The 25,519-nt window shown below is 49.4% G+C and overlaps 1 protein-coding gene across 11 annotated transcripts in view; it reads left to right on the top strand.

Annotated features, from left to right (window-relative positions):
* Nucleotides 1–25,519, top strand: part of HDAC4 (histone deacetylase 4) — a 358,886-nt gene that overhangs the window by 212,616 nt on the left and 120,751 nt on the right. For all 11 annotated transcript variants that reach the window (XM_054550096.2, XM_054550092.2, XM_024243466.2 and 8 more), the window contains 2 exons: nt 3,889–4,133; nt 17,430–17,580. In XM_054550096.2, coding sequence (XP_054406071.1) covers nt 3,889–4,133; nt 17,430–17,580 — 396 coding nt within the window. The remainder of the gene's footprint in view (nt 1–3,888; nt 4,134–17,429; nt 17,581–25,519) is intronic.

Here is a 25,519-nt window from a genome sequence, read left to right as displayed (position 1 = left end):
GCCCTTGGCCCACATCAGCATTGACTCCCCCGGGCTCGGATCTGGCCAGGTGCCTGTGTTGTGATGGGAATTTCAGTACATTGAATTTTGTCTCTGACCCTGATGAAATAGCTTCAGTGGCATTTGCATCAGGATCATGTTAGTGTCATCTATTCGATGCTTTGGAGCAAACATGAACTTGGGTTTCCTTTTAAGATGTCCTGTGATTCCAGATTCAGGGAAATCTGAGAAAAGTTTGAAGAAAGAAAATTCCACTCGGCCAGCCAACCTTGAGCGTGCAGAGCCTGCCCCGCCTTCCCCACTTGGTCCTGAGAAGCTGGGTCTTCCCCGGCACCAGAGTTGCTGCTGCTTCCCCTTGCACCCTTGGCTGCTCTCCCGGCCCCAAGCCTGAGTGACACTCTAGCATTGCAGATGGCGGGCTGGTCTGTGGGCTCCCCCGTCCCCATGACCCTCCACCTGCACCTAGACCTCTGGGTCCTTGCTCAGGCAGCCCCTGCCCTCAGTGAGACGCAGCCCGCTGTGGGCCCTTCCCCTGGGCCTGCCATCAGCTCCTGTGCTCCTCAGCGCCCCAGCGGCTGCCCTGGGCTCGTCCCCACAGCACCTGGCACACAGCAGGAGCCATGAATGTTCTTTGGGAACTGAATGAGGAGTAGAAACGCGGGCAGGTCATGTTTTTGAAGTTAATTTAAAAAATCCCTTAAAAGTTGTTTTATGTTTGGTTTTTAGAGAGATTAACACCAGACGTTTGCGATGCTGCCCCCTCCCTCCATCTGTGAGAAATTAGAAATGGAGGGGGATGCGCTAAAGCCAGCAGCGGGTCAGGCTTCTGCCCAGCGCCTGTGGTGGGACCCTGTTTCTACATGGGATCTTGGGTGACAGCAGCACATCTTATAAGCAGGGGTCCCACCCAGGCCCCCCACACAGGGACAAATGAGGTGAGGCGTAGGCAATAACCCAGCTTCCAAGATGCAACACTGTGCAGTTACTTATTCCCTGTGCTTATTTGTTCAAGCTAAAATGTCTCTGACCAAACAAAAAGAATATGAGAGAGACCAGTTTCACCTACAAATATGGACACCAGCATTCTAAATAACATGGTCGTTGTTCATGCTATTTTGTTTTTCTAACTTTATCCCTTCCTAGAGATAAAGGCAACTTTGTTCTTCTAAATTATACAAGTATATGCATTCACCGATGGATTCACCCATGGATGTTGACTGTGTAACTTAGAAGAACAAAGTTGTGTTTATCCCTGGAAAGCACAGGCCAACTCACCTGAGGCGCTCTAGGAAGTCACTGCAGGGCACTGGTCCCAGGAGAACCACGTACCAATCACAGCCATGAACGCAGAAGAGGGAACCGGAACCTGACAGTCATTCACGAGACTGTGTTTTCAGGAAAGTGTTTCGCACCGCCGTGCTTGTGAGAGCTGGACCCGTAGCCCCCAGTGCCCACAGCAGGGAGCCCGCCAGCTGAGTCTCCTTCAAGAAGCCAGGCTCTGTTCTCTTTTCTCTGAGTTTGCGAGTTTGCTGACTTAGCTCTCCTCCCTGCCTTTCATATATTTTATTCCTTAAAAGAAAGTCTGAAGCAAATGTAGGTGAACACTGATGTTTCATAAAACTGGCATTGCTTACACAGTTTTTCCATTTTGCTGTATTTTGTCATAAAAATGATCAGAAAAGGGAAGAAAGGAAATGAATAGGGTCCAGTCCTCACCCACATATGGGGTAGGGGAGTGGGTGGACCCCTGCTTTCTGCTCCTGCATATAGAACAGTCCTCACTCATGTGTGGGGTGGGGGGTGGGTAGACCCCTGCTCCCTGCTCCCGCACAGTGAACACGCAGTTTATTTGTGTAGATTCTTCTCACGTAATAGCAAATGAAAACCTTTTACTGTGTCAAAGTCGACACCCAATTAAAAACTAAATACATGCATTTTAAAAGTTGGGGGTTGCACTTCACTGATTTGGGAAAAGAAACAGAAGAGAAACAGTCAGAGAGGAGGATTTCATTTCAAAAACAACAACGAGGCAGCTCGTGCTGCGCTGTGGAATGTGATCAGATATATTCAGAAGCTTCTGTCACCTTCTGGGTTGCTTTGTGTCTTTTCACTGTCCAGGAAAGTGGCCTGAGCTGGTCTTCGTGGCCTGAGGCCTGGGCACTCCTCGGGTTCGAGCCAGTCCAGCCAGGGCAGCCAGCAGGGCCAGGTTAGGAGCAAGACTGACTGCGGTGGGGTAGGGGAGGGGTGAGGAGACAGTGAAGTCAGCCAGGGAACCTGAGAGCACCCCTCACCCTGGGCGCCAGGAGCTCAGGTGACTGCAGCTCCCACGGCTAAGTGGCAACCCAAGGATCAGAACCCCAAGCTCCACCCAGTGCCCAGGCCTCCCCCAAAGCATTTCCTACACTTTTCTCAGGAGAAGGCTGAGTCCTGGGACCAGGACCTCCAGTGGTTTGGAGGCAAAGCCAGTGTGGGACCTGCTGCCTGGGCAGTGACTGTGGAAATGCTTTGCACCGAGAGGCAGCTGCCCCCTGTGGGCTGTTTCACCCGAATCGGTGGCTTTGAGACTGTGGAGTGCAGGTTTTCCTAGGAACTGAGTTGCTGACAAGGCCTGGTCTTAGGCCAGTCCAGAGACGGGCTGAGTGTCAGGGTGAACGTGGGTGGGCCGCTCTCAGGGAGGCACCTGGACAAGGTCACGCCCAAAGGTGCTGACCATGAGGGGCGAGGAGCTGTTTTCTCAGCAGCCCTCTTGTTGGCCCAGATACCACTCTGAGCTTGAGACCCTCCTAGAGGGCAAGGCCCCACCTGCCCACTTGGCCCAGGTCACATGAGTGTTGGTTATGGGGAGCTTTCTGAGGGGTGGGCCTGTGGGAGGGGAGCAGGCAGGCTGGGCTCTCACTTGGACTCTCAGTGAAGTTTTCGGCAGAACCACGTGTCTGAGAAATGACGCTGGGATGTCTGGGCTGTGCCAAGAGCAGTGCTGGCTCAGAGTGAGTGCCCGCACGCACTGCATGCTTTCAGAATAGGGACCTGCCGTAAAAGGGGTGCGTACGTCGGGCTGTTTGTGATAGCTGTAATTTAAACCTACCCTTCTTCCTGCGTTACTTTTCTCACTTTCATTTGGTATTGATTGTAAGGAATGAAATTGATTCAGCTTCTGTTCCTCATCAAAATTCCTTGTAGTCTTTTCTCAATAGCACATTAGTACAGGGCAGAAAATCCATTTCTTCGCGAGGTGCAGAAACGCATGCCCAGAGGAACGCACTTGTGCCAAGAGCCAGGAGCACGTCTTGTTGGCTGTGTCTGGTAAACATGTTTTCCAAGGGGGCACTTGTCTCGCCATGGAAACGGGCTCCGGGTCTCCAGCGTCTGTCTGGACCACTTCTGGGGCACACACTGTTCTTGAGGCTCTTACAGCGGCGCAGTGACTTCGATGGAAGAGGAAGAAGAGGAGCAGAACAGGCAGTCTTCCTAGCTGAGGGCTGGCGCCTGCTCTTTTCCATAAACAGCCAGAATCTTTTTCTTTATTTTTCTCATTATTGACTTCTAAAAATGACGTCAGCAAGGCCTCTGGGCCTGTAGCGGGGTCCTCTGAGAGCCGGCCTCCCGGGGAGGGTGGAGGAAGGAACGGATTGTGGAGTGTGTCCTGGCCTGACCTTCCATGGGCTTTTGTGGTTTTTGTCCTTGAGGAATGGGCCCCAGAGGCCTCTGAGTCTTGCATTTTGAGTTTGTTGGGCAAGAGGGGGACGGGGGAGAGGGGTATCCAATCCTCAAATGTTCGCAGGCCCCCCCACTCCCCGTGAAGGTGGCCAGTGTGTTGGGCAGGGGCTCTGGGGCCCGGTGACGGCCGAGGGCGGCAGTGACCGGCTCTCCTGCTTGTTCTTCCCACAGTGGATGTGGCCACGGCGCTGCCTCTGCAAGTGGCCCCCTCGGCAGTGCCCATGGACCTGCGCCTGGACCACCAGTTCTCACTGCCTGTGGCAGAGCCGGCCCTGCGGGAGCAGCAGCTGCAGCAGGAGCTCCTGGCGCTCAAGCAGAAGCAGCAGATCCAGAGGCAGATCCTCATCGCCGAGTTCCAGAGACAGCACGAGCAGCTCTCCCGGCAGCACGAGGCGCAGCTCCACGAGCACATCAAGGTGAGGCGTGGTGCGCGGGTGTGGGTGGGCCAGGCCTCCGGCACCCTCAACTCCCGGTGACTCCAGCTGTGCCTCCCCGGAGTGTGCCGGGGCCCCAGGCATGATGTAAGGTTCCTGCAGGAGGCCTTCCGCGTTGGGATGGTAACACCCCTCAACTCCCGGTGACTCCAGCTCTGCCTCCGCGGAGTGTGCCGGGGCCCCAGGCATGATGCAGGGTTCCTGCAGGAGGCCTTCCGCGTTGGGATGGTAACACCCCTCAACTCCCGGTGACTCCAGCTCTGCCTCCACGGAGTGTGCCGGCGCCCCAGGCATGACGCGAGGTTCCTGCAGCAGGGCTTCCGTGTTGGGACGGTAACACCAGGCGACAAACCGCGGGCAGCACTTACGTGTATTGCGGAGGACGTGGTGCTGAGTGGGAACAGCGGTCTAAAGTCGTTGTGTGGAAGCATGTTCCAAATAGGAAAAATGCTTATCACCTAATTTCATCTGAAACATGCTCAGAAGTAGAAAAGCTACCAAAGGAAAGAAGCACCAGGACCTTAATGATCGTTGCTGGGAGGTGTATTGACAAATCTGTGTGTTTTCTTTTTCTTAGGACTTTTCTATATTTTCTATTTTCTCTACTAACCTTTTATAATTAGAAAAAGATAATATTTTCTTTTAATTTAAATGTGGTAAGAAAAAAAGACTTTTTTTGGTACTTACTGTATACAAATATTTAATCTGATACCAGATTTTAAAATTAAATCAATTGGAAATATGTACTAGTGATATGTGGCAAAGTTATATTGTATAGTTGGCAAGCTAGTTATGATATCTGTGATTATAATATGTTGTCACTGCATTTAGAGCAACACCGTCTAATAGAAATATACATGAGTATATTAAAATTCCACCAGTAATTTTAAATATTCTAGTGGTCACATTAAACAAAGTGAAAAATCCCACAAAATCAGATTAAGTTATCTATATCTGTGTAACAAAATTACCCCAACACTTAGCAGTTTAAAATAGCAAGTTTGTATTGTCTTGCTCTGTGGGTCAGGAATCCTGTAGCAGCTTCACTGATGGGGTCTCCCATTATGTTGTTATTAAGATGTCAGGCAGGGCTGTGGTCTCATCTGCAGGGTTGACTGGACTGAGGCGGGAGGTGCTCCATTCAGGCTCGTTCACATGGCTGCAGGCAGGAGGCCTGAGGTCCTCATCTGCAGGGGTGCTCACAGCATAGCAGCCAGCTTCCCAGAGGGAGCAACCCGAGAGGAAGCATGGCCAACATGGAAGCCACAGGGTCTCTTGTGCCCTGATCTGGGAAGTGGCAGGCCGCCACCAACACTGCTGCTGTTGTTGTTCATGCTAAGTCTTGGCAAGCCACTGGGTCACACGTAGGGCATGTCTCCATTCAGGCCAGCCGCATTTCGAGCCGCACGTGGTTCATGGCAACTGTTGGACAGCACAGATGTAGGGCATCAAAAGCCTATAACCGTATGCTACCTGGTGCTTCTGAGATGCTCACATGGTCCATGGGTAGAAGTTGTTCAGCTGAGGTCTTGGCTACCTGGCGTTAGCCCACACACAGATATTAGTGTGCCCACCTAGTGTGCAGAGTAGCTTAGGGGTGCATCCCTCTGTTTCTGCCCTAGCTGGTAATTCTCTTGACCACAGGATTCCAGTTTCCCTTCCTTTGTATGTAAGACACTTTGTTCAGTGTCTTTATTTCATAATCACTGTTGAGAAATGGAGGTAAAGTAGTATCAGTTGTCTGTAGACTTAGTGGCAGATTGTGGGGGAGGCTGCATCCCAAAGCTGGGCTGGCCCTGGAGGACAGGCTCAGGGACAGCTCCGTGTCCCCTCTCATGGGTGCCAAACCATTCTGTGAGTGCCTGTGCTTCAAAGGTGAGCCCTGAGAGCTCTGTACTCGGCCCCCTCTGGCCTTGAGGGAACAGGGGCTGGGAGGTTTCTGGCTGGACCCTGAGGGGCTGCTTGTGGGCTCTGGCTTTGGACTTGGCACCGTTGCCTTGGCATTTGTTGGCTTGGGAGTTGTTGCTGCTGCTTTTTCCCAGATGCACAGGCCTGCTAGTGTCAGTGTTTGACAAACCAAGGAGAGGACACTTTCCTGAGCTCTTGAAGTCCATGCTTTATCGTTTTTGCCTTCAGATTTCAGAGCAACCTAGCAGCCGTGTGTAACAAACATGTCACTTGTCCCTGTGGAGATTGGCCCACCAGCCTCCACTGGGACCCTGTCCACTTTAACAGGCGCACTTGAGTTTAGGGTGGGGCAGTTGAGAGCTGCACAAGCACCATACCCTTTGGGATCCCTGTGATCCTGACACTCCTGGCAGGTGGGACATGAGAGAGGACACAGTCTTCACTTTCCTGATGGCGCCGCTCTGTGCTGTGGACAGGCCAGTCTTGCCTCCCTCACGGCCCTGACCATGGGCAACTGCAGCTGGCTTCTGTTTTTCAGGCCTGGGAGAAGAGTTTTCAAGCTGGCTGCAGGAAACCAGGTGCATGCCAAGCAGAAGGCACGGGTCAGGGGGAGTCACTGCAGGCAATCCCTGCAGCCTGCCCAGGGCTTCGGCTCACCAGCCTTTCCGTGATCTTCGAAGAGCAGCCCTCAAGAGGCCTAAATAAATGTTTTATTTAGCTTTTCCACCATAGGCTCACATTCTATGACTCCTAGAAGTAATTTTTTAAAATGAGTACCGTAGCTCCTTTGTATTCTGCATGTTGGCAACCCCACATCAAGCCTGAGGACTCCCCGACAGCAGTCTCGACCCAGGCACTGCCCTGTACCTCTCAGAAGCCCCCGTCAGCCACTGGTGCCACCTGCCTGGGGGACATGAGGACCACTCGCTCACTCCGGTTTCCCCGCGTTCCTGCAGCCCAACACAGATCCTGGCTGAGGATGGCCTCAGGGGCTCCTGCTGAATTCCATTTTTCCTGTTGTCACTGCACCCTGGTGAGCCCTGCAGTCCTTGCCGTTGATCACCTGGAGCATTCACAGCGCGTGATTAGGAGACCCCACCCCAAAGCCGCCATGGGTGTCGGTGCAGAGCGAGGTTAAGGAGATGGGATTGTGGATGTCTCATTCCGTGCTGGTTGAATTTGTAGCTTTTACAAGAAGAAGACGTAGATGAGAAGCTGAGAAGTAAGCCTAAGCCCTTTGTGTTTGACCGGGGCTCCTCAAGGTAGTCCTAGGAGGCCAGAAGACGTAAAGAAGACACTTGAGTTGGGGTCAGTGCTGCCACCTCAGGGTGAGGCCAGGTGCCACCTCCAGAACCCCTCTGCCTCTCCTCTCCTGGTGCCCCAGGAGCTGGCTTCACTGCTTAGAAGAGAGCACCCCGACCCCAGTCCTCACGTCACTCCTACAGGCCAGGCCTTCAGGCCATGTTCCTCATTCCTGGAGGTGTCCCTGGGAGAGCCCACCCCACCCTGCAGGGCGGACCCTCGGAGAGATGGCCATGGTTCTACATGGCTCTGGAGCCAGTCTCTGGGCCAGGGTCTCAAAAGCACAGAAGGAAGTTCAAGGTTGCCTTTCTCTTTGCATTTTGATCATTTATTTCTTCATTAAAATAGAGATTATAAAAGCCATTTGAACTACACAGTGGTTTCACTACATTAGGAGGCTTTTGTTTGGGTGATTTAAACTCTCTTTATAAGCCATCGTATCGTTAGTGACATTTGGCAGTGGTGTTTGTCAGACAGATTTCTTGAACACAAAATCTAATTAGTGTCATTAAATCATCAGTGAATTTGAATAGAGTTGTATAATTGAAAAGGGAATCATTTTTAAAATATAACTTAAATTATTAATGTTGGGTAAATAGGATCTTTTAGGAGAATCTTAATGCTCGTGGTCCCCTTGGACTTTCCGGTTTCCCGGCTGTTTGTGGTGGTTTAGACACAGCCTCGCCTCTCCTTCTCGGACAGTGCTTTTCCACCTACAAGGGGATCCCAGGTGAGCATGGAAGTTCTCTCTTGTGCTTCTGTGTTTTTGTTTGTTTGTTTTTTTGAGGCAGTCTCTCTCAACTTTGCCCAGTCTGGAGTGCATTGGTGCCATCTCAGTTCACTTCAATCTTCGCCTCCCAGGTTCAAGCGATTCTCGTCCCTCAGCCACCTGAGTGGCTAGGATTACCAGCATGCACCACCACACCCTGCTGCTAATTTTTGTATTTTTGGTAGAGACGGGTTTTTCCCATGGTGGCCAAGGTAGGCTCGAACTCCTGGCCTCCAGTGATCTGCCTGTCTCGGCCTCCCAAAGTGTCAGGTTTACAGGCGTGAGCCACTGCGCCCGGCCTCTCTCTTGCATTTCTGATCAATGCCTCCCAGAAGAGTATGGAGAGGGAGGCTACAAACATAGATACCCAAAGAGGGTCCAAGGACAGGCCACGATGCTGTGGCTAGAGCATGCCCCAGGCTGGTGAGTAATGGAGCAGGAGCATGTGAGAGACCCCAAGCACAAGACTGGGCCCCGGCACCCCCCTCAGGGTGCATCTCTCCCCAGGAGGCACAGGGCGCACCTCTCCCTAGGAAACATGGGGCACCCCCTGCAGGGCGCATGTCTCCCCAGGTGGCACGGGGCACCCCCATAGGGCACACCTCTCCCCAGCAGTTAGGGTACACCTCTCCCCAGAAGGCATGGGGCACTCCCCGCAGGGCACACGTCTCCCCACGAGACATGGGGCACCCTTCTTAGGGCAGACCTCTCCCCAGGAGATACAGGGTACCCCCTGTAGGGCATTCCTCTCCCCAGAAGACACTGAGGCACCCCTATAGGGCACACCTCTTCCCAGGAGATACAGGGCAACCCCCATGGGGTGTACCTCTCCCCAGAAGACACTGGGGCACCCCTCCCATAGGGCACAGCCTCCAGGGTAGGCACCGAGGGACCCACCCATAGGGCACAGCCTCCAGGGCAGACACTGGGGGACCCCCCCATAGGGCACAGCCCTCCAGGGCAGACACTGAGGGACCCCCCCATAGGGCATAGCCTCCAGGGCAGACACTGAGGGATAGCCTTCCATGATAGACACCAAGGGACCACCCCATAGGGCACAGCCTCCAGGGTAGGCACCGAGGGACCCTCCCGTAGGGCACAGCCTCCAGGGAAGACACTGGGGGACCCCCCCGATAGGGCATAGCCCTCCCTGATAGACACTAAGGGACCACCCCATAGGACACAGCCTCCAGAGTAGGCACCGAGGAACCACCCCATAGGGCACAACCCTCCATGATAGACACCGAGGGACCCCCCCCATAGGGCACAACCCTCCATGATAGACACCAAGGGACCCCCCCATAGGGCACAACCCTCCGTGATAGACACCGAGGGACCCCCCCATAGGGCACAGCCTCCAGGACAGACACTGAGGGACCCCCCCATAGGGTATAGCCTCCAGGACAGACACTGAGGGACCCCCCCCCCATAGGGCACAGCCTCCATGATAAATACCAAGGGACCCCCCCCCATAGGACACATCCTCCAGGACAGACACTGAGGGATCCCCCCATAGGGCACAACCTCCAGGACACACACTGAGAGACCCCCCCATAGGGCACAATCTCCAGGATAGACGTTGAGGGACCCCCCCATAGGGCACAACCCTCCATGATAGACACCAAGGGACCCCCCCATAGGGCACAGCCTCCAGGACAGACACTGAGGGACCCCCCCACCATAGGACACAGCCTCCAGGACAGACACTGAGGGACTCCCCCATAGGGCACAGCCTCCAGGACAGACACTGAGGGACCCCCCCCACCACAGGACACAGCCTCCAGGACAGACACTGAGGGACCCACCCATAGGGCACAGCCTCCAGGGCAGCAGGTACAGGGCACCTTTTGTATGTAGGTTGCACATCGCCCTCCTGCAAGGCTTACCCTCTCTCCCTGCAGTGGTGTAAGGCGTGCCTTTTCTTCCCTAACTTCAGAGTATTCCCAGTTGAATGCATGAAAAGTAAAAATCATTTACACACTGTTTTAGTGTGCATGTCTTTTTTTTTTCTTTACTAGCAAGGCTGGCCTCTTTTTCGTGTGTGCGTGTGTGTGTGTGTGTGGTGTGTGTGTGTGTCCATGTGACTTGTGCTATGGAGAACACAGTGGGTAGGAGAGAGTTTTCAGAGCTGTTTAGTTGATAGTGTGACTCTTCCTTTCAGGGAGGGACTGACATGGAAAGGAACCTAGTTTTCTGGCACTGGGAGCGTGGGTCATGATCCTTATTCTCTTTAATACCTGGCCGAGGAAGCTGAAGAGATGTTGCCCAGGCCCAGCTTTCCGGTCACCTGAGGCAGCTGTCAGTGAGCATTAGAGCTCACCTGAGCTGTGCCGAATGCCTGATCCAGGGCTCCAAGCCAGGACAGGGGTGTGGTGGGGAGGTGGGGGGCAGGAGCACACTCTTGGTTTGGAGCAGAGTCCCTCTGTGGTGCCTCTGGGTGAAGGTTAAGAATAGACGGGAAGACCTCGTGCACACCTTTGCTTAGCATGAGCTGCCTCCCAAGCTAGGCAGAGGCGCATGCACGTGGCAGTGGGCAGTGGGCAGTGGGGCCAGGTGACACATGGGGCACGTGGGCACACACCTGGAAAGCCATGGATGCCGTGGCCCGACCCCAGCTGGTCTGCACCTGGTGTTGCCATCCATGGGCGGCAGCTTACCATCCATGGCGTCCACTCTTCTGCCCTTTCCTCCTGGCCCCTGCCGCTGTATGCAGGTGCGGCATCTCCCCACTCTGGGGCTGTTCCCCTGGCAAGTTGAAAGAGAGACACAAGAAACTCAAAAGTTTACTTTTTAAAGTGAAAATCTTTTTGGGTTACCACTTGAATATTTGCATATTAAATTCTGAAGTCAGAGTCGAAGCAGCTAAATTCTGGGGCTCCTATATTTGGTTCAGAGTTCAGTGTATGCTTAACGTAAACTTAAAGTCTGGTTAGAGTAATAGGATCAGCTATGATTGGTTTTGTTTTTGCTTTTCTTAGAAGAATGAGGTCGTAGTCATCTTATTTTAAATTGCTCATTATAGTTTTAGTCTGCAAAAAATTGCTTCCCAACAGCCCTTCCCCCATGGAGTAGTCTAACGTGTAAAGTTAGTGAGGGACTAGTTGCAGACAATTTTAGCTAACTTAAAAATAAGCGCATGTCAAAGTCCTGTTTTACCGAAGCCTGAATTTGGTACTCCAGTGATGCACCTGCCCTCCGGAAGCCAACTGAGGGTGCCTCAGGGAGAATAAGTACCTATTCACGATGCTAGGGTGTGGGGCGGGAGTGAAGAAGAGTTAAATGGCCGTCTTCCCTTGTGGTTCCAGCATTTTCCAAGCATGTCAAGGGCAGAGGGTCCCTGTGTCTTCTTTGAAGATCAAGAAACAGCCCTGACGTCTAAGCTCGTGCTGTGAACAGGGAGTATTGAAATCCAGTTTGTCCTGACTGCTCTCACTTTGCAGGCTTTGCTCTACAGATAATCTGTTATAAATCTAATAAGGTGGAATGCTGCCTACAAGTAGAGAAGCTGAGATCACACAGTGTTGCCGGGGGCACTTAGGGAATCAGTCACTGTTTGTGACTGCTGGTTTCATTAAAACTCCACCCCAGTCGTTTCTGGGAGTTTTGCCCTCCTGTGAATCTTAATCCCTAGCAGCCATGGTTGTTGCTTTCATTCTTTTTGAAATGATGGTGGAAGGAGCTCACTTTTCCTTCTGGGTTCTGGCTGACAAGTAGATACTGTGAGACTGCATTAGGCTGCATCTGTCCACTCTGTGTTTCCGCCCTGAGTGAGCTCTGAGCAGCAGGAGGGAGGGAGCCAAGGGGCCCTGTGCAGGTGACAGCCAGAGGGGAGGGGCTCACCATGACTAGGAGATCAGTTCAACAAAGGATCGTGTTTGTTTTCCGAGCTGAGAAGCACCCTGAAGCCCTGTGGGTTGTATGTTTATAGGTTAACCTGCTGGTGGCGTTCCCAATCTGCAGACAGTGGCCCAGGGACGCTCTCAGGGCACCTTTCCCTGTGTACACAGCTCCGGCTCCCCAAGGCCGAGTCCTGAATCTGTACATGCCCAGATGTTTGTCCAGATGTAGAGGGACTTTGCTTGCATGTGGCAGCAAGGAACACCGCGTTAGGAAGATGTGCTCCGGGTAGTATCTCCCTAGCCTTGAAGGGGCCTGATTTTACCTTAGGATATTTAGTGTCTGCAGGAAGTCAGCCTCTCTAGGCGACATCTTTTGACAAAGTGATGGTTTGATGACGATCAGGCCGCACAGAGGCGAGCCCAGGCCAGCTCTTCTGAGTGTTCTCCCCATGCCACCTCTTCCAGTCCTCACAGGAACCCTTGGGGCAGGTGCCACATTTAACCCAGCACGGAGAGGTTAAATATTTAGGTGCAAGTGCGCCGGCAGCGAGCAGGCGGGCAGAGCAGGGTTTATCAGCCAGGCAGCCTGGCCTGGGCACTGCCCTCCAGCCAGCATGCTGCGGGCTGCCTGTGAGTCTTCGGAGGCCAGCGCTGCCCAGATGAAGAGCATGGCAAGAGTTTGCTTATGTTTGTCCCACCATCCCCAAGAAGTTCATATAAGTTGGTTGTTCGGAATTAAGTTTTTGCCATGGGAAAGATACAGGTGAGATGCTTGGTGTGTGCAGCCAGCCCCGACGGCCCTCCCTGCCTCTCTTGTGCACACGCTGCTGCCGGGCATGGTGGGAGCCCCCTCTCCCTCGGCCCACCCAGGCCTCCTGCCTTGCCTGTGCCCACACATCTGCCAGGAGCAGCACCCCTGCTGGAAGGCAGCCTGCAGGTGCACCTGCCTGGGTAGGGTCTTGCCTCAGCCCCTCCTCTCCTCCCTCCTTTCCTGGGTGTGGGCCTACCTCCCGCCACTTCTGCAGCTCTTCTATCCCCATACTCCTGGCTGTAATTGAGTCCCACCCGCTTTGTGAGGGCTGTAGGTGGGTGGGTGTGTTTGTGGACAGGGCTTTCTGTCTCGGGGGAGAGCGGCAGTTCCTGTCCCCAATGTCTGGATGCTGACCTGCTCTCTCTGCTGCCGTAAATCCTCAGTGTGTATGACCACAGGTGTGACTGGACAGCCCTGCCTAAAGCCTGAGGTCCCACTGCCCTGGACTCTAAGCGATTCCTGTGGGGCTCTGCCATCCAGGCCACTTCCGCTGCCATGGGGCAGTGGGCGGGGAGGCTGGCTGTGGGCTGCAGGCTGCAGTGGCCCGGAAAGACCAGCGCTGTGGTCTCCGTCCCGGAGGCTGGGGCGGCCTCAGTCCAGAGCTGTCTGCTGGGGTCACTGCAATGGAGCAGGCGGTTTCTGCCGGGGGACCCTTCCTCGGGGTGGGCCATGGGGGGCAGCAGCCCAGCACACCCTTCCATCCACGTGGGGCTCTCATGAGGGGCAGTCATGTTCGTTTTGCTTGTTCACTGCCACCGCCAGTTTGAGGTTGCCGAATGCCATTTGGTTGGCCAGTGCCTGTCTCTGTCCCTTGTCTGGGCTGGGGGCTTTACTTACAGAATGGAAGAATGAGGAGTTTTACCTTACAAAATTATACAGTTGATGTTACATTTAACATTGTGGACATGATGTGATTCAAATTTCACACAAGTCACAGACACACGGGGTGACTGGCATGTCTCATCTTGAGTAGGAAGAGGCTGTGAGCAAGCTGAAATCCTTTCTTCCCTATTTACAAGTGGCTCTGGGTGGTCGTGGAAACCGGCTGAGTCCTCAGCAGTGGGAAGCGAGGCCCAGGAAGGGGATTTATGCCCCTGGTGAGGCCATTCCTCATCCCCTGCACCGCCTGTGACCATGAAAGGGCTTGGGCCAGGCTGTTTTTGCAGGCTGGATCTTCCCAGAAGCCTAGGGGTTTGAAAGGTGTGTGTGCTGGGTGCCTGGGGGCTGAGCTGGACCTCCAGGCTCTCTGAGAAGAGGGTGTGGTGGCCACCTGGAAGCTGACTGTGCAGGGGCAGCAAGGGTGTGGAGCTTGCCAGTCGGCTCAGGCCTCTCATGTGAAGAAGGACCCAGCAAGATGCCGGAGATGTGCCCGGACACACTGCCTGCCCCCGTCACATTGCCGACGCCACTGAGGGTCAGCGCCCACAGAGAAGGGCAGCGCCCTTGCACACTCACAGTCACCTGGAACACACGTGCTCACTCCCAGGCACACACATTCAGAACACACACTTGTGTGCACAAGCACGTTGATGTGCACGTTTCTCCGTGCGGGCAGCCCTGTTGTCTTGGAGCAGCGGGCCCTGTAGCAGAAGGCTCGTGCCGCCTCCCGCCCTGAGCACACTGCGTGGGCTCTCAGACTGCAGCACCTCAGGGGCCCAGCCCCCTGCCCCTGCTGGCCCTACTCTGTCGGGGTTGCCTCTGCCCGTCTGTTGTAATCCTTTTCATCTGCTTTCCTACCCCTCAGCCACTTTCATTTTCCTTTGTTATCACCTCTTGCTCTGAAGTGACGCACATTTGTTGTAGAGCAGCAATCAGTCCCAACCTTTTTGGCACCAGGGACCGGTTTCGTGGAAGATGTTTTTTTCCGTGGACAGGGGTGGGGTGGGTGCAGGAGAATGGTTTCAGGATGAAACTTCCACCACCTCAGATCATCAGGCGTTAGATTCTCATAAGGAGTGTTTATCCTAGATCCCCCACACGCACAGTTCACAACAGTCTCACACTCCTGTGAGAATCTAATGCTGCCGCTGATCCGGCAGGAGCTTGAGCTCTGGTGGGAATGCTCCCTAGCCTGCCACTTACCTCCTGCTTTGTGGCCCATTTCCTAACAGGCCAGGGACTGCTACCCGTCCACAGCCAGAGGTGGGGACCCCTGTCGTAGAGGGATTGAAGAATACACAGGGATGACAGTGTGATGTGGGTGGCATCCCGTGGGCGCCAGTCCTGCTGTGCCAGCGCAGTCACTCATGGAGTACAGGCGCCCAGTGGCTGCCTGGCACGCACACCCCACTCTGTGCCTTGCTCATCCTTTCCCTGGCCTGAGCCTCATCCTCCAGGAGGAACCACCAGCTGGTGGAAGCCCCACTCTGGAGCCAGCCCAGAGCCCCTGATTCACTAAATTTCCTTCACAGAAAGTTCCTTGGGCCACTCTGGTTGCCAGGATGCCTGCTCACCCTGTACCCTGTCCCCATTCCCTCTTCCTCCATAAGTGGAGCAAGACCAATAAAAAACAAGCCACCAGTGGCCGGGTGAGGCAGCTCACGCCCGTAATCCCAGAGCTTCAGGAAGCTAAGGCGGGAGGATCACATGAGCCCAGGGGTTTGAGACCAGCCCCAGCAACAGAGCAAGATCTTGTTTCGTCAAAAAAGAAAAAAACGTATCTGGTGCAGTGGTGTGCACCTGTAGTCCCAGCTACTCAGGAGGCTGAGGTGGGAGAATGGCTTGAGCCCAGGAGTTCAAGACCAGCCCGGGCAACATAGCAAGACCCCTTCTCTACAATTTTTTTTTTAAATTAACCGCCATCTATTTGGGAGTCTAAGGTAGGTGGATCACTTGAGCCCAGGAGGTCAAGGTTACAGTGAGCTATGATTGCGCCACTGCACTCCAGCCTGGGCAACAGAGCGAGACCCTATGTCTAAAATAAAAAAGACAGTGGGATAAGAGACAACTGATAACTGAGCAAGCACTGGGGACAGCAGACAGATCATGACGGGGACACGTGCGGGCCACAGAGGGTGGCGGAGAGGCTCTCCCAGGCAGGCGGGTGGCAGAGCTCCTCACACCTGTGGAGGCCTGGCACTTCCCCCGGGCTGGCCCAGGGGCTTGTGTGGAAGCCGAGGAAAGTGTGTGCAGACAGCACCCTGGAGCATGTGAACAAGAGCAGAGCCATCTCAGAGGAGCAGAAGGATGTGCGGGAGCCCTGGAGCCTGGGCTGGGTCCCAGGACAGAGTCCCAGGACAGAGGTGCTCTGGGTTTGCAGGAGTCCCTCTCAGGGCGTCTGATCAGTTGCACCTTCCCACACTCGTCAGCGCCAGGCCAAATTGTTCCTTTTCACCTTTTCCGATACCGTGAGTGAAACGGGAAGTGTTCACTAGTGAGCTTGAACATTTATCCCCATTTCTTTTTAAACAGTTCTTCTGTGCATCTTGTTCTTTTTTGCCCGTTTTAGTGGGCTGCCTGTCATATTCTCATTAATGTATAACAACCATTTATATAAAATTTGTATGTCATAAATACTGCAGTTTTTCTTTTACCTTCTGCCTTTTAATTGTTATTAAGACAAACATTTTATGTCTATGTCAGTTTTTGAAATACGAGATAATTTATTCTCGGTAGAATGCCAGCCCTTAAGGGTGCTGTTGGGTGGCTGTGCCCTCCCCTGTAGACACTCAACAGGTCGGACACTCCACCCACTGGGGCGTTTTCTCCGGCCTCGGCACCCCCAACCCTACGTCACCCCTGCAGAGGCAGCCTTCTTCTGATTTTCATCTTTGTGCATTAGTTTTTTCTGTTTTAGAACTTCATGTGAATATAGTCAGCCCTCCATATTTTTGAGTTTCACCTCCACTGATTGAGCCAGCGGAGGATCAGAGCCTGGACACACTGAGGGCCAACCACCCGTATTTCCATGCCAGGCTGTGGTGGAATGTGCAGATCTGGAGCTGCAAGTGCAGTGGCTCAGCAGAGGGTCTTTCAGTCTTGCCTCTTCTCTCTGCTCTTTCACCCTCCGCCAACACCTGCTGTTTAGCAGTTCACCTGTGTTTTCTTGTGTACACGTAGGTTGTTCTTTTTTATGGTTAGGTGGTATTCTCTTTGATGAACACACATCATTTCTCCAAGTGTCCACCTTCGAGGGAACGTGTGGGTTGCATCAAGGCTGGTCTGTGACCAGAGCTCCCATGCACGTTCTTGTACAGGCTTTCTGTGGGTGTGCTTCCGTGTTTCGGATAAATAGCTAGGAATGGGATTGCTGGGTCTCAGGGCAGATGTGCATTTAACTTTATAAGAAAGTTCCCAGCAGTTTTCTGCAGTGGTTGTACCATTTCACGCTCTTTTCACTGTCTTTATGTCGTTCTCAGAATAGCATTTCCAACTTGCAAGATAACATAACTCTTCTTGCGTGTTTTCTTCTAGCAAGCCAATGGCTTTTGTTTTTAATGTTTTCCACTTAAAAGGTAAGACAATGCCCAGAGCCTGGAATGGCCCTGACTTCTTTTTTTGGACTGAAATAGCAGCAGTGCAGGGCAGGGCAGTGCCCAGGGCCACACCAGGGCAGACATGTAGGGCCTGGGCTGGTTTCTGGGGTCTTCATTGGGTCTCTGTGTGTGGAGCCTGGGCTCTAACCGTCTGTCTCCTCCTTCCGCTTGCAGCAACAGCAGGAGATGCTGGCCATGAAGCACCAGCAGGAGCTGCTGGAACACCAGCGGAAGCTGGAGAGGCACCGCCAGGAGCAGGAGCTGGAGAAGCAGCACCGGGAGCAGAAGCTGCAGCAGCTCAAGAACAAGGAGAAGGGCAAAGAGAGTGAGTGCGGGCACGGAAGGCCAGGCAGAGGGAGGGAGGCCGGGCAGAGGGAGGGAGTGGGGGCAGGGACTCCAGAAGGTGGGGGGCAGAGGGAGTGAGTGCAGGAGGGCACTGGGGCAGCACGCAGGGAGTAGGGAAAGATCTAGGGGCAGCTGAGCCTCACCATGGTGACTCTTGCCACTTCGCCTGTGCTGGGTTTCTAAGAAGCAGGCCAGGAATGGGACCCCCACCCCCTGACAGGGACAGTGAGTGTGACAGTATGTCAGCCCACCCATGGTTAGCTCCCCCTGTGAACCAGAGTCCATGGATTTATCTTCATCCAGGGCTGCAGGATTCAATATTAACATCAAAGCAAGGGGCATTCAGCCCGACTTTTGGTTTGATTTAAACATTTTAAAGACTATTTGGCAGGATTCCTAATAGACTTAAAAATATTAAAAGCCATAAAGCATGCCAGATGCACAGTGAATTTCATCTGTGAGTTCTGCCCTGCATTTTTCAAAGTACTTTTCTTTTGGGAGCATTTTATAAGTGCCTTGAAAGCAGGTGTGAGGTTGTACAGCGACCCACGGCCCAGTGAGGGCCAGCAGCGTGCTTTTCCTATCTGCTCCTTCCACTCTGAATTTTGCCTTCTGTGGGGGCTGTGTTTGTACATCTGGAGACCAGCGTGGTCTGTTTTCTAAGGAGAGCCCACACTTGATACTATCCAGGAGAACATTGTATTTGCTGTTTCCCCCTTTGGAAAGTTAGAGGGACGCATCTACTGAGGAAAAGGTCACAGTGTCGCCCCTGCTGACTGCGGGCTGCTGCGACAATGACCCGTGGGCTCCTCTGCATGAGGACGGTGCCCAGCATCGCCAGTATGTCTGAGCCCTGGTGTGTCCCCGGGGTGCAGGGTCCACCATGGGGCTGAGTCAGCTCTGAGTATCCTCTCAGATCTTCACTTAAAAGAGCCCTTGGCTCACTGTGTGTTTATATCCTTTCTATGGACAACTTATTGTTTTAAGTGACAGAGACAGTCAGGATCTAATCACCAGAGTGAAGGGACTTTCATAGACACTCCGAGTTTCTGCCCAGGACTTACATGCTCAGTTAAACTTGGCTGTTCCCTGGTAATACTGAAAATGATTCGAGGTGTACATTTTCCTCAGGTAACAGGATTCCAGGTAAGGAGAGTAGAACGATTTACTCTTGTAGGGCTGGCCCGTGAGTAAGAAGAGAAGTCTTTATGCACTTCCCCCTTCCCCAAAGATAACTCCTCTCCTGACATTTAACATGGAAGATTAATTTTGCCTGCTTTTGAAATGTATGTAAATGAAACCCTTAATATGTAGGATTTTAGCGTTTTGCTTCTTTCTGTGGACATGATGCTTGTGAAATTCATCCCCATTTTGCATTTAGCAAGAGGTCATTCATTATCTATTATATATTGCTGCGTGGTGTCCCATTTATAAATGCACCAATGTAGTCATTTCTTCTAAAGTTGTTAGATATTTGGCTTGTTTCCTAACCAGAGCTATTAAAAGCAATGCTGCTATGTGCATTCTTGTACATGTTTCTTGGTATATGTGGGCAAATGTGAAGTGAAGTTGTTGAACTTTGGGGCATGCGTGTTGTCAGTGTTCATACGTGATGCCCAAAAGTTTTCAAAGTAGTGTACCAGTTTACACTCCTACCAGCCATGTACAGGGGTTCCTGTGGCTCCATATCCTTGTCAACACTTGCTGCTGTCAGTCACTTTAATTTCAGCTCCTCCTCATGCCCTCAGCTACATTTCTTTGATTACCAATAAGATAGTTTATTTTTGTAAGTTTTTTTGCCAAATGAATATTCCCCTTTTTGTGAAGTGCTTGTTCAAGTCTCTTGCCCATTTTTCTGATGAGAGGTCTCCCTTTTTCTTGATTTGGAGTTGTTCTGTATATATTATGGAATCAACCCTTGGCCAGTTGTACATGCTGTAAATCTCTTCTTCCACTCTGTACTTTGCCTGTTCACTCTCTTAATGTTATCTTTCAGGCACAGAAATTCTCCCTTCTAATACAGTTTCAGTCTTTTCCTTTAGATGGTTTTGTGCCTTAAGAAATCTTTCCTTTCTTCAAAATCTTGGATACGTCCTCTTTAATTATCTCCTAGGAGCTGATTCTACCTGGAATTGATACTAGTGGGGTTTTGTTTGTTATTGCATCGACTCTGTGGTTCAAATTAGGAAGACCTGATATTTTTACAACATTGATTATTTACCTTCTTTAATTTTTCTTAATAATTTCTTAATAGTTTTATGTTTAGGAGGCTTGCATATATTTGATTAAATATGTTTCAAGCCATTTGATGGCTTCGGTTGCTATTGTGAATGGCTTGGTTTTTATAATTTTGAAAAGCAGTCAGTTTTTGACTGTTGACTTCGTGTCCAGCAACCCTGTTAAACTCAGATATCCTAATCATTAATAGATTGTTTGGAATTTTCAACATTTAGAATCCTGTCATCTATAAATAATGACAAGATTGCCTCTTTTCTGATTGGAATACCTTTTATGTCTTTTACTTGCTTATTATGTAGAATGGGCTGAGATTGCCAATATAGTATCGAATTGTGGTCCTGATGGCAGGAACATTTGTCTGGTTCCCAGTTTCTTGTTAAGTGCCATGTTTTCTGTAGGGGTTTTGTTTGTATTTTTTACTCATTTGTCTGCTTGTCTTTGACAGGTGCTATTTATCAGATTATGGAAGTTTCCCTTCCATTCCTTGTTTGCTCAGGGTTTCAATATGAATGGATATTGATTTTTGTCAGGTGCTGTTTCAGCATCTTTTGAGATGATTGTATAATTTTTTCGCTTTATTTGGTTAATGAAATAAAGCATATGGATTTATTTGAATATAAATTCTAACTGGCATTTTTAAAATAACCCCAGTCAACTTTATTGTAATATATTATCTTTTATGTAGTGAAAACTTGGATTTGCTAACATTTTATTTTGTATGATTGCAACTGTGTTCCTGAGGGAGATTGCCAAACAGTTTCCTTTCTTATAATGTCCTCGTCAAGTTTTGGTGTCATGACTATGCTGGCCTCAGAATGAGTTAAGCATTATTCCTCTCTCCTTTTGTATTCTCTGGCAAAGTTTATTTAACATGGATATTACTTTTTCCTTAAATATCTTGTGAAACTTACTGCTAAAGCCATCTTAACCCTAAGATTTTCTTTGTGCAAAGGTTTTTCATTACTTATTCAATTTTTAAAATAGTTCCTGGGACATTTTTCCCCCCCAGCTCACTTTAGCTAAGTTGTATTTTTTTAAAAGAAATATATGCTTTTGTTATACATTTTTGTATTTTTGGCTTAGTGGTTTTTGGTGTTGTGTCCTTTTCTGGTGTCTTTTATGTTTGTCAGACCTTTAGTGATGTCCTCTTTTACACTCCAGATATTGGTTGTTTGTGCTTTTTCTCTTTATTGCTGCTATTTTGTTTTGCTTTTGTTTTTCTTGGTCACTCCCTCCAGAAGTTTATCAGTTATTCTTTTCAAAGACTAGCTTTTGACTTTATGGATGTTGTTTGTTAAATATCGATTTCATTAATTTCTAGTGTTTTTATTTTTCTATGTTCTATTTTCTTAGGGTGTATTGTGGTTTTTGTAGCTTTTTGATATAGATACATAGAGCATTGATTTCAGCTCTCTCTTCTAACGTATGCTTATATAGCTATACATTTTCCTCTAAATGCAACTTTATCTGCATCCCACAAGTTTTGATATGTAGTTTGACAATCTTTGTCTTTCAACTAGTTTGGCCCATTTACATTTAATATAATTATTGATATATTTATGCTTAAATCTATCATTGTACAATATGAATTATAATTATCTCAACTATTCTAATGCACTTGTCTTGCTTTTAATGTATGTTTTTAGTGATATATATATATATTTTTTGTTTTTCACCAGCTTGGTAATCACTATTTTGCTGTTTCTTTACTGATTATCGGTAGGATTTCAACAACTGTCTTTGATCTATCATAGCCTTATCTAAATTAATACTTTTGCCAATTCTGGCAAAGTAAGGGTCTGGGATACTTTAACTCTTAACTTATATACTATTTTGACCTGTATTTAACTCTAAGCTTATCTTTAACATCACAAGACATTGTTGTTATTATTTTATATAGTCAAGATTTACTTATAAATTTATCCTTTCCACTTTTATTAATTTCTGCATGTCTGAACTTTCATCTGTGATGTTCTTTATTTACCTTAATGTGGGTCTAATGGCGATGAGTTTTCTTTCTGTTCAAAATGTCATTTCAGGTTAATCTTTGAAGGTTATTTTTGCTGAGTATAGAATTCTAGGTTTGTATTTATTTTCTTTCGGCACTTTGAGAATGCCATTCCATTCTCTTCTGACTTCCATTGTTAATCTCCAGAAATGAGCTATCCATCCTATTGTTCCTTCTTTGGAAATAATCTTTCTTCCCTGGCTATTTTTAAGATTTTGTCTTTGGTTTTTTGAAGTTCTTCTTTAATGTGCTTAACTATAGTTGCTTTCATTTTAATGTCTTCTTTTTGGGATTTGTAGTTCCTAAATCTGTTGTTTTATACTGTTATGAATTCTTAGACCTGATTATTCTCAAACTTCACCTCAACAAATACTGACTTTGCTCCAGTCTCTCCATTTAATCCATCTGGAATTTAGTTATACACCTGTGTTGGATTAGCTTTCAGTATCCCCTTAAGTTTCTTAAGTTATTTTTGTGTCTTTGTTTCCTTTTTCTTTTGCCTCAGTGTGGGTATTTTCTTCCAATTTATCATCCACTTCCCTAATTTGTGCTTCACCTGCACAATAATCTGCTGTTAAACTCATCCATTGGATTTTACATTTATTTGGTTTTCAGTTATAGGATTCTCATTTGGCCCTTTTTCATAGTTTTCCATAGACTTTCTTGATCTTATTTTTTTCTGCACGTAGTGCAGTTATTTTGGAGTCTGACTGGTAACACTCTCTGGCCCTGTGGCAAGGCTTTCCTGCCTGTTGTTTCTCTCAATTTTTTTTTTTTTTTTTTTGGTCAGATTGTGTTTATTTCTATGGTTGGATATTTTAGGTTGCATGGCTGACTTTGCACTGTTGTGATGACGGGGGACCTGGGATGGTGACACATTCTTTTTGAGTGGACTTTGTTTTCCTTCTTGTAGTTGACCAGAAGTGGCCAAGCTTCTTAAGCATCTGAATGCAGTCAGGTCTGGAGCTGATTCTGAGTTGGGTTTCAGGCCTTCAAAGGGCTGGTGGATTTCTGGCCATCGTTACTCATAAGGCATATCCCTTTGAGGTCCTACCCACAAGCTCGTGAGGTTTATTGGGGTCCTTTCATTTTCCTCAGTTTTTGTGGCCCTATCGAGGGCCTCTTCCGAAACCCACTATTGACTCTAGAGAACAGGCTACCTGAGGGTGGGGTCCCGCTCCCCGTGGTCCCTGTCTCTGACCTTGGCCCTGGTGTTCCACGCTGCCCTAGTTGCTCTCTGTGCCTTCGCACAAAAGGCTCGGGTGCTTTGTCCAGATCTTCTGACCATTTCCAGTAGGTTTAATTGAATTACCTGAATAAAAATTCTTGAACTTACATTATTGAAAACACAATGTCCTTGGAGTACTCCAGGTTTCCTAACCTGTTCTTTATACTGTTTATATTCTTTGTTTTGTCTGGAGTGAAAGGATATGTTAATATTTGGTTTGTTTGGTGATTTGCCTTCATATAATTTTTAGATTGTGAAATTGGCATTTTGCTTTTAATTAATCTGCACTAGATTTGAAGTTTTTTCAAATAGGACATTTTTGTTCATTTGTTTGTATTTGAAATCCTTGTGTTCTAAAAAGAATTAAATAACTATTAAGTAAATTTAGTTTGTAAGTTTATTTTTAATGTAATGAATGTTATAACTAATGCTAAATTAGAATTGGGATATAATCTAAACTGTATTATTATGCCTATATTATTTTGTTCATTTTTATAAATATTTGCTATTTCAGACTAGATATATTGTTCCTAAGAGTACATAGCTAATGCACTCCCTGAGTTTTTAGTTTATTCCTCTATTTAGCTATTTCCAAGTTCTTAGTAATTGTTTTTGTCCATAAAACTAACACTTTTATCAATTATCACAGCATTTTACTCTTGAAATAATAAATGCACTTTAAATGTTTTTTCACTTTAACTGGTAGAATTTCAAGGTAGAAGGCCTCTGAGGAGGGTTTATATTCCATTTTAGGTCTAATTTTTGCATCAGGATTTGAAAGTGAGTACTAAATCTGCATGATGGCCCTGGCTCCTGTCACACTGATTAGATAAGATGGTGACTTAATCCCCAGGGATTGCCCACAGGGGCGAGCTTCCAGACATGGCTACAGAGGCCTTGAGGAAAAGGACCCTGCAGACAGGGCTGCACTCACACTTGGTCTTTGCATGCAGATCCGGGCCCTCTCGGTAGTGGACGGCTACCGAGTGCTGTGGGTCTCTGTTCACTCCAGGGTGTTCTGCCAAACTGATCCCGAGTGGAACCCGGCTGGCAGTGTTCTTGCTTCTGAAACTGCCTAGTGTGTGGCCTGGGTTGAGGACCAGGAGCCCAGCTGAATCCTCTGGCTTCACGTGTGAGGAATCTGAGTATCTTAGAGGCTCCATGGCCTGCCAGGCGGGGCCCACCCACCCTGTGGGGTTGCTTTCCACTTTAGAAAGCTGCCTTCCATAGACAACAGCACGTGGTCCCCGTGGAAGCCCTCTGCGCGGGGCTTTGACGTGTCTGGCCTGTGCTGGTGACGCCGCAGTGCAGAAGGCGTGTGTTGGACCCACATCGCAGGGGTGTGCGCCACAGGCCGAAGCACTGGGGCCTCTGCCTGGGGTCCGGCCCCCCCTCCATGCTTCTGTGGTTCACTGGTAGCCCAGGGTGTATCCGATGTATTTTTCTTTGGAGTAGGGAAAATAGTTGCTTATCAAATAATTGAAGTTTAAAATTTAAATATCAGCTGGGTGATTTGTGCCACAACTAACCAACAAATAAGAGTTTTTCAGATTGCCTAAAAGCAGCTTGGTCTAAATTACTTCCTCAGAGTTTACCAGACTCTTCCAATAAAAATACCACCTTGAGGCTCACAGAATATGAAAAGACTTCACTTCAGAAAACATTTTGGATCCGTTTACCAGCCCAAAACAATCCCTGCACTGCATCCGAAGCACCGTCCACCCTTAACTGGAGCTCTGGAATGTTCCTGCTCCCCTCTAGCCCCGTCAAAGGCGGCAGTCCCGGTGGTTTTCACTGTGGATTTGGGTGGTCAGGTTTTATTATTAATAATAAACTGTGTACAGTTGGGTACTTGGCAAGCTTGCGTCGGCTCTGCAGCCCTCAGAGTGTGGTCTTGTGGTGAGGACGCAGGGCCGCAGGCCCCTGTGGTGGACGCCACTCGGGGGCTCTTATGTAAGCGGGGACCAGGGGCCGGTGTCTTCCCCCATGAAGGAGGTTCTTGTTTGTGCAGGCTGGAGGAGCAGTGGCGGGCCGGCGCAGAGGACATCAAGCATCTCCAGCGTCTAAGCATTTGAAAACACGGTGCACAGCATCTGTTTATTCTCTTGGGTTTTTTTTTAAGTGAATTTCTTGTTGAGTATCTAATAAATATCATTACACTTATAAGCATTTACATTACTTTTAATTTTAAATAATTCTGCACTTTCATTTATTGATACCAAGTAATGCAATTCATTTGAGAGAACAGTGGCAGTTTTCATCATGTTTAGCAAGAACACACTGTCTTTAACCAGCTAGGTTTTGATTTAGATTAACGGCACTTGGGAATCTGAGACGCACACCTCTTCACATAAATTCGGGGAAGGAGCAGGAGCAGGCTGGACTCGGCCCGAGCAGTGTGGAGCGAATACAGCCCCGCTTTCTCTCACTGCGGTTCACATTCGC

This window comes from Pongo abelii, chromosome 11 (genome assembly GCF_028885655.2).
Source record: "Pongo abelii isolate AG06213 chromosome 11, NHGRI_mPonAbe1-v2.0_pri, whole genome shotgun sequence".
Classification (NCBI taxonomy): Eukaryota; Metazoa; Chordata; class Mammalia; order Primates; family Hominidae; genus Pongo; species Pongo abelii.
Note: the sequence above shows the minus strand (reverse complement) of the source record. Positions and strands in the feature narration are given on the sequence as shown.